We start from the raw sequence: 9,639 nt of genomic DNA, 5'->3' as shown, positions 1-9,639 counted from the left end.
ATTAAGAGAGGAGTTTATAGAGATATATACTATGTATTATGGCATACTTTATACCTAATTTTAGGCAATGTGATTTGGATTTCTTACAATGAACACCTAATTAGTGACTAACCAGAACAATGTAAAGTTTCTATGCCTTAACTAGACTCTACCTGCCTCCAACCTATAATCATAAATAAGAAGATACACCAACAAAATTGAAGAAAGATAAATTAAGCCTGGAAACTAAACAGCCCTCAACCCCAACCCCTTAAAAAAAATAGGAAACATGGAATTGCAAGAAGGGTTTGAAAAAACAGAGAAAAAGTTGGTTTATTAAGCTAAAAACATCATTTATTTAGCAACAGAGGGATTATCTTCTTTGATCATTACAATTATTTTAAGAATTCTATTCTATTTGTACACAAACTTTTTTTATGATTAACATGATTAAAAGAAAATCAAATAGTTGATAAACTTAAAAAATCTTCTAAGCCGAATGAATATTTTGCTTGACAAGCCCATAAAATCCCCATTACAGCAACCTTCATATTTCATCTTTAGAGAGCAAATCCAATTTCCTTACTATTAGAGCATTAACCATGGCCAAGAAAAATTGTCTTGTTACTTCTGTCATTTGCATTTTCCTACTTGTCAGCTTAGCTTTTGCAAGTGAAAAATCTGATTTCATCCTCACATGATGAAACTAGTGCTACTGCACTAGCTAAGGGACTAGATAGGATATCTACTTTCCATGGATTCAATATCCCCGTCCCTGGCTATTTCCTCATCTATGGCCATTCCTTTCACCCTCCAACGCCTGCTGGTGGTTTCCATCCTCATCCATGGCCATTCGTTTTTCCTCCAATTCCCACTGGTGTCTTTCGTCCTAAGTTTCCTTATCCACGGGCTTAACGTTATCCATGGTCATTCGTGCATCCACCAGTTCATCTCCACCTAAAGGAGACGATTATCACGACCTTGACCCAGCATGAGTGGCACTAACACTAACCATTCAGTGGGAGAACCAAAACTAAACAAACTAGAATATATCTCTATAGATCAAAGCATACATTTAAGAGTGAAAATATCTAAAAAATATAGTTTAAAAACTGAGTTTCATAAATTTAGGAAATTATCAAACAAAATGCGAAAATTACTTTCTAGAACCTGAAAGTCATTGTACCAAAAACTCTCTAGCTAAAGATCTAAGATAAGGGATGCAACCCTGAAAGAATAACTATAAAATAAGAGTCTAAAAGTCTTAGTCCGAGATTGAAAGGACTAAGAACTAGAATGAATCAACGATCTTCTATCTGAGGTCTCTCAACAGCCACTTAAATATGTCATGTACTCAACATAAAAAGAGCAAGTGCACTATCAGTATACAACCACAATGTACTGGTAGGATCGCGTGGCCATTTCCAGTAAATGAAATATGAACAAGAACTACAACATAATAAGGCAACAATATATATGATCATATCACAGTTATGTCAAGTCTTAAATCATTATACATGTAAACATATAATCACAATTCAACAATCAACAATGGTCCTCTCATGGAACTCATACCCAAACTGTTAATATACCGGCATAGTACTCGTTCCAATAATTGGTGTATCGGCATGGTACCCTATCCCAATGTACCGGCATGGTACCAGATCCAACATGAATTCACACATCACAATTAAAAATTAAATTAGGAGTGTAGTTTGACTGATATATCACTGATTAATTCTTTAATCTTTATCTATTTACATGTTTCTTAATTCTAGAATAATTAATGATAAGAGTAAAGTTGGAAAAATAATTAATTCTCTCTTGAGTTTTAAAATTGACAAGTATTTAGGAACAACTATATTTAGAATAATGACAACTAAAAAGAAACAAATAGAGTATTTTTGATTTCTTGTTAAAATTTTAAATTTTAAATTCTCCTAGTTTCCATTTATCTCGCATTTTATGTGTTAGAGAATTAAAGAGATTATTTTCAAGCAAACGAATAGTCACACTATTATATATATTCTTGATCATTACACTTAGTTTAAGAGTTCTATTTGTACACAAATAGTTCATTTACGATAACACGATTAGAAGAAATTCAAATAGTTGATAAACTTGGAAACTCTCCTAAGGCAAATGAATCTCTTGCTTGACAACCGTATATACTACACCACCAATGTTTATATTTCATTTTAAGACACTTTCTTTACTTACTAAAGATGGCCACGAAAAATTGCATTGTTACTTTTCTGATTTACATTTTCCTACTTATCAACTTAGGTTTTGCAAGTGCTACTAGACAAGTTAAGGGACTAAATAGCTTCTATCCAATATGGATTCATCCTCATCCATGGTTACTTCCTCGTCCATGGCCATTCGTTCATCCTCCAATGCCTGCTCGCGGTTTCCATCCTCATCCATGGCCATTATATTCATGCATCCACCAATTCCGGAAACAATGAAAGGAAGAATTAAGAATATTCACTAATGAAAACAAGTGTTGGATCAATATCTAATTGATCACATATTTGTTTCTAGGTTAATTAATGTCTTTAAGATTAATTCATTGTTCTAGTGTACTTAATTTTGTTTCTATTATTCTTTGATTTGACTTAAAATCTGAATTGCTTTATTTTTATAGGAATTGTTCTCCGCTTTCTTTTATTCAATTCCTCTCCTCTCAATTTATGTGACATTTTTCATGTTAGAATAATGTTCGCAACCTAAATCATATTAGACCTATATCTATACAAAATTAAAATTTGATATTTAAAATCTATATAAAAAATATTTTAATTTGTAATTATTTTCATGTCAATATGATTATAAAAAATATTTTACAATGTGATCAAAGTTCAATTTTTTTTAATAGCTTTAGAAAATGCAAACTTTAGCTATTTCAACGGTGAGACTAGTAAAATCAAAAGTTTTTAATAGTAGAACTTGAACTAAACTACTCAAATCTTTATAGTAATAAATAATGTTTTTATATTAGCATCCAAGGTAATTATAAAAAAACACATACTTACATCCTATTAATCTGAATTGTTATAAATAATCGTTATAAATTAATATTACTATCTAAATGACAATACTACAATAAAAACAATAATTATGAAAAAACAACTTTTTTCTTTTAAGCCATTAATTTTATTGAAAAAGATCACTTAATTATGAAAACGGACCCAACTAAATTACCTAACTAGCAAATAAGAGCTGATTTTCATCCATAATGTCTCACAGTTTGCAGCGGTCAATAACTCTACAATATGTTATCACAGTGGTTTTCAAAGCCTTCCTGAAATAAGTCAGGTGGTTTTCAATACCTCCACAATAATGCATGCTGCTATTTGTTTGTAGCATTTTTTAACTGCCGTTATATATTAGCGGAGGTTAAAAAACCCGCAATCTATTCGTTTACTATGTTAAAACACCAGCAATATATTTATTTAATGTGATTATATGTTTAAATATTGTATTAGTATTATCGAAGAAGGGACAGATATACTCTTATACTATTAGAAATAGATTAAATATATCATTTGTTATACTTTCGGATCAAATATACCTCTTCCGTTATACTTTTAGATCAAATATAGCACTATCATTATATTTTGACACAAATTTACCTTTAATTTTAATGAATGGTCAAGAAATCATATGTAAAAGTAAAAAATACCAATTACGGTTGTATAAGTATAATCAATGTATAACATTTACGATTATAAATTAGCACGCAAAGCACCAATAATATTAAAAGCTTTTAGAGTGAGGAGAGAGAAAAAACATGGAAGCCATTTGCCACAACAAAAGTAATTGAAACATAATGTGAAAATTTCCAATTTTAACTTATGTTGCTGACAAGTAACACTAGGTTAGCATGGCTAATAAGTCAATATTGTCAAAAGCAATAAACTAATTATTTTCTACGACTTTTCAGATTATAAAAACTTTTAGTTTAACTAACATTTTACTCTTTTATTTTTGATGTTTTATTTAAAAATAATTTCAAACTATCTTTTTAAAAACAAAGCCAAAGATGGAGATAAGGAGGGGGGGGGGGAGTGAAAGCTTTACTTTCTAGTTTCAGAAGTTTCTTCGTTACTTTCTAAGATTTTTTCATTTGCTTTTATCTTATTTTTATTTGTTAAGCTTTGTAGGAATTTGAGCTAAATTTGGGCTACTCATACGGTCATATAAATTAAAAAGAAAAAAAAAACAAAGCTCCTAACTTCCGTTTCACACCTTATTTGTTGTTCCTCCTTTTTTAATAAACAAATACCTTTAAATTGATTTTTTTTTACAGAAAAATTAATAATATTATTAGTCATGAAATTAAAAAACAACAACTTGTAGTAGTATTTTTTTCTTAAACTAACACATCAATAGGTAAGAGTTTATTTATCCATTTTCTATGAAATACTCTAATCCACAATCTACAATTATCAGTATTTAAATAAATAATGAGACAGACGACCGCATATTAGAAATTGATACAAAATGGATTTCACTCTATATAGTTCGACGTCAAGGAACAATCATGCCATTAAATGATGATTCTTCTGCAAGTAGCAAAAATTCAATCTTTTTTCAACCTTGTCAGTATATCAAATCTAGATATTTTAATAAGAAAATTTATGCAATTTTGAACTTGGGTTGTCTTTCAAAAAGCATATATTATTTAAGAGAAAAGTTTTAAAAATATCTTTAAATTTTTATTTATTAGTTAATTTTATTTTTACTGTTAAAATCAAATTATTTTTACGCTTGCTATTACCAAACTTAACAAATATACCCCTCAATTGAACGATTTCTCCCAAATTAACTTAAACTACCCAATTTAAATTAAAATTACTCAATTCTCTTTTTTAACTCAAATCGACCCACTAAACTAAATAAACCCATAAGTAACTAAATCCCAAAATCAATTTATCTTCGTCTCCTTCCTCGGAAACACCATGCCTCGTCTGTCCCAATTTATCCGGTCCTTCTTCATCTCCTTCCTCTATGGAAACCCATAACAGAGGAGGATCCACAATTTTTCCTCCAAGAGAATCTTCTTAGGTCATCCAAAAAGTTGCTGTTGATTCGAACTTTGTTTTGCAATCTGCACTAGAATCGTTCCCGTTGTTCCTGCCGGAAAGGAGCTCGTTTTGACCTTATATGTTTCCTTTTGCAATCATTTGTGTACTATTGTTGGTTCGTAGCTCCTATCATTTGTGTATTGTTGTTAATTTTCCCCGGTAGTTCTTCTCTGGGTTTGAAGTTCTTGTTCGAGTCAAAGCCAATATTCGGCTGAATCTTTGTGATGCACCATAAGAAGCTCTTTAGGTTGTTGAATCAGAAATGACTTATTTTTGTACTATTTATTACAGGCAAAAATTTGACATAAATCCAATGAAAAATTAAAAAAATTACAGTGAAATGTAGGATTAAATAGATGACTAGGAAGCCTTCGGCTTACTGGAAAGGAAGTGTACAATTAGGTCCAGCAATATAACTTTGACCTTAAGAAAATCTTCTAAATTTGAATGCATCCAAATTGGTCCATTACTGTTTATTGGGGGAAAAAAAGAATATAAGAGGAATGAAGAAGATTGGAATAGATGGGTTTGGGGATTTAATTTGGTATGAATTTATTTAGTTTAGTGTGTCGAATTCGGGTTAAAAGAGGGAATCGGGTAATTTTAATTCAAATTGGATAGTTTAAATTAATTTGGGGGAAACGGTCCAATTGAGGGGTATATTTGCTAAGTTTGGTAGGGGTAAGAGTAACTCGATTTTAACGATGAGGATAAAATCAACTAATAAATGAAAATCGAAAGGTATTTTTGATCATTTTCCCATTATTGCGAACATAAGTTCTCAAGCATCATCGAGAACACCTCAATTATAGCAACTTAAGGGCCATCTCCAAAATATTGCTTGAGGCATTGCCCATCCACCTTGAAATTCGACCATGTACAAATGATAAGTTTGTCGTCCATGTAAGAAGAACTAAGAATCACTAATGAAAAAAAGTGGTGGATCTATCAAATCATATATTTAAATTTTATTTAGTTTATAATATATTCATAGTTCAAGGTATATAGTTTATTTAGTTTTTGTTAACTTCCAAGTAGTTTTGATTTGCTGAAGTATCGTTTGATTCGACATTATGAATTAATTTCGAATATTTTATTTCAATTATGTAGTTATTCTATTTAATAATTGTTCTTAAATCCAAATAATTACGTGTACAAGTAAATATAAGAGAGTGTGCAAACTATTATGGAAATTGCATTTAAATTAAAATTTCTTTTAATGACGAAACCTTGTTGATAAAGGTTTGATTATTCACCTTATAATTCCCTCCCCATTTCCCTTTCCTCTGCCTCCAATCTTTTTTAAAAAGTACATCACAATTTTCATCCATGAAGAAATTTAGTAACACCATTAAATATTTATGTAAAATTTTGAACAACACGTTAAGGAACAATATTAGTTAACCTTTTATTCTGAAACTCAGCTTATATATAAAGCTGCTACAACCCCAATACTGCATCTTCATGTAAGCAATTATTGGCCTTCCGTTAAAATTAAGACCATACTACGTTTATTTTATTTCATAAAATTTATTACAAATAGATACTCTCTTAATTATTTTCGTGGCTATTTCAGAAAATCCTTAGCAATTTTTCCATTAGCACCCTTAGGATAAAATCCACCAGGCATATGTTCATCTCCAGAACTGTATACGATCCTTAGAATCTCAGCAGGAGATCTTTTGTAGGAAATTGAATTAAAATCAGCTGATAATACGTTACTTTTAATCCGATTTTCTGCTCCGAGTTGTGGTGGAACGAATAGGCCTTCATCTTTGATCCCGCATTTACCTAATTTATTTCTTAGTTCTGATATACGAGCAGTGAAATCAGCCACAGTATATGTGTAAGGGGGAACAAATTGCGTTGCTCTCTCATAGAGGTACATCCTGATAACTGCGTCTTGACCTGATTCAACGCCTAATAATCCCGCCAAAAGCTAAAAAATAAATAAATATTCCACTATGAGTATGTTTTTTTTAAGGCTAATTACTATTTCTATTTTTCCTTCCTGGCATAACGGAAATTACACCCAATGACTTTGAAAATGGGTGATCTTGAACTTTTGACCCATGTTTGACTCATGTGCAAACCTTGATCAGGATTGAAAATTTAAAATATATTTAACTTAAAGTTTTGTCCAATTACAGGACAATCGAGATAAAAAATTTAAGATGACGCGCCTTGAAGACCATTGTGATAAATCATCCCTTGAGGAGGGGGAGTGGAGGATTAATATACATATATATTTACTTACCCTTTTAGTGACGTAGCCATTGATATTGGGATTTGTACCAACATAACCAACCAATCCAACATATGGAATTACATAGCAAGATAACATGTAGCTCAAACTGTCTCTGTATGGATCAAATGGAGGTACCAATTTGTGCCCAAAAGCTTCGTCAAATAGCTTTGCAAAATTCTTAGCACTAATATCTAACAAAGGTCTTGGAAAAACACCAACTGTCGAGTTAAGTGCCCTGCAAAACAACCAAACACTCATAACGCGACCTGATTATATAAATTATTCGCACCATTATAGTGCATAAAACTTAATTTCAAATCACCATTTAGATATGCAACGTTATATCCCAAATTCTTCAAAAAGTATGATTGGATTCCAAATTTCAATTTTTTTTCAAATGTGTAATTTGACTCATAAATTTATAATTCATGAAGAAAAAAAAACATAATTTGAATGAACCTTAGATGACCAATTTCTTGATTAGCAAACTCCATAATAATATTCATGGTAAGTGGATCAAGATTTGCTTTTCTAGCACCAATAGGAGGAGGCCCACCCATAGGCAAATTAGGTGCAACTACATCAAGCCCATATCCATAAGCAGCCCATGAAAAGTACTCAGCTTCCAAGAACTCTAAATTCACTGCAAATTGCATTTTGTCTATGTCTTCTTTGTCCACTGCCACTCCCTTCTCTGGGTACCCTGATGGACAAGTAGTATTTGTTGCATAGGAAAATGATATCAAGAAAATTTCACTAAGGATCATGTAAATGACTAAGAAATGGGTAAAGGATGATTTAAAAGCCATAATTAAGATGTTGTAAATGTGTGATAATGTGCATTTTGGTTCAATATATATACTACTAATATTCTTGGATTCTGAAGTTGGAAGCTTATTCGGGAAACACCAAGAACCAGGCCCTCATCCTTCTCCTCTACCCTAAACTCTCGCCCACACGGTGAAAATGTAGATAATCAATCAACTGAGCTATTAATATTTTTCAATCCCATTTGATGTGACTTGTGAGATCATGTATTAAAAATTGTGATTTACAATGTGTTTGATCCGCGGAAAGGAAAATATTTTTCTAAGAAAATAATAGGGTATCTTATTATTTTCTTATGTTCAGTATACGTAAGCGAAAAATATTATCCTTGATGCATTTCTATATAATCCAAATAAACACTATATGCGATAGTGGTTGTGGGGTGAGGGTGGGGAGTGGTGAGATAGGGTTGTGGGGATGGGTGCTATAAGTGTTGGGTTGAAGATGAGTTGTGTTGGAGGATGAAGAAGATGCAATTTATGTGAAATTACATTTGTGGATATTGTTTTTCCTTCTATTTTCACTATAGAAGTCATTTTCCTCATTTTTAAACAATTTATTTTTCTAGTTAAAATAGTTTTCAAAAATTTTAATCAATCAAACATGAAAAAAATTAAAAATATTTCCCTCTCTACCCAACACACCCTAGTGATTACAGCATATATGAAGATATGTATACGTTATAAATTCATGAACCAATATTAGGACAATCGTAACTCCAATTTTGATTAAAGCAACATCTTTCGTACTTGCTTTTTTAGTTTTTTTTTTAAAACAAAAAGGTTATTTTTTCTTTTTTAAAATAATTCTTTAGTTTTTACTTTCCACATGATAATGATATATTGAAGATCATAAGATTAAATAATATTTTGACACATTTACATATCTTAAGTTTAAGACTATAAATTTTAAAATCTTTATTATCTTTTTAAATTATGTATTAAGAAAAAATCAAACAAATAAATTAAAATAAAGAAACCTCTAATAGACAAATTTTGGATTATATCAGCCGTTGCCTTAAGATTTTGGGTTACATCGAAAAATACGCCTTTAATTTCCACGCATACAAGAACGCGATGTCTAATAATGGCGGTTGATGTGGTGTCCCAAATTTACTTGGACTTCATTATTATAAAAAAATTAAATTAAAGAATTTGTTAAAATAAATATAAAAGTACATAAATAGAAGTTTCGAAAAATAAAATTAAGAAAATCATGCTATTTCTTCATGGATATTGTCATCATAGTATAAAGAGGACATTTTATAAATAACTATTATAAGTATCTTAATTATACTTCTTAGCTACAGTTTGCATATTTACGGATTGTAGCTATAGTTTAAGTTGTCTTGTTTGTATAATTCACGGGTTTATATATTTTGCAGATTTGTATAATTCGCGGGTGAGTTTGTATAATTGAGTTATTTTTGTATAAACTCGAAATAACGAATTTATACAAATACAAATATTTGAACTTTAAATTATTATATAAATT

The 9,639-nt window shown here is 30.5% G+C and overlaps 1 protein-coding gene across 1 annotated transcript; it reads right to left on the bottom strand.

The window, feature by feature from the left end:
* Window positions 1-6,452: 6,452 nt before the first annotated feature.
* Window positions 6,453-8,153, bottom strand: LOC129884666 (ferritin-like catalase Nec2). Its single transcript, XM_055958953.1, has 3 exons — window positions 7,777-8,153; window positions 7,327-7,552; window positions 6,453-7,008 (listed from the first exon to the last, which is right to left on the bottom strand). Exons 1-3 carry the CDS (start codon window positions 8,124-8,126, stop codon window positions 6,637-6,639), a joined length of 948 nt encoding a protein of 315 aa, XP_055814928.1. The 5' UTR covers window positions 8,127-8,153; the 3' UTR covers window positions 6,453-6,636.
* Between the last annotated feature and the right edge of the window lie 1,486 nt (window positions 8,154-9,639).

Source organism: Solanum dulcamara, chromosome 4 (assembly GCF_947179165.1).
Source record: "Solanum dulcamara chromosome 4, daSolDulc1.2, whole genome shotgun sequence".
NCBI classification, from domain to species: Eukaryota; Viridiplantae; Streptophyta; class Magnoliopsida; order Solanales; family Solanaceae; genus Solanum; species Solanum dulcamara.
This window is presented reverse-complemented; position numbering and strand designations above follow the sequence as displayed.

Coding starts and splice junctions, on each gene's coding strand:
- LOC129884666 (XM_055958953.1), bottom strand. CDS start 8,126: ATGGCTTTTAAATCATCCTTTACCCATTTCTTAGTCATTTACATGATC. Junction 7,553..7,776: donor CAAGAAATTGGTCATCTAAG/GTTCATTCAAAT, acceptor GTTGTTTTGCAG/GGCACTTAACTCGACAGTTG. Junction 7,009..7,326: donor ATGGCTACGTCACTAAAAGG/GTAAGTAAATAT, acceptor TTTATTTTTTAG/CTTTTGGCGGGATTATTAGG.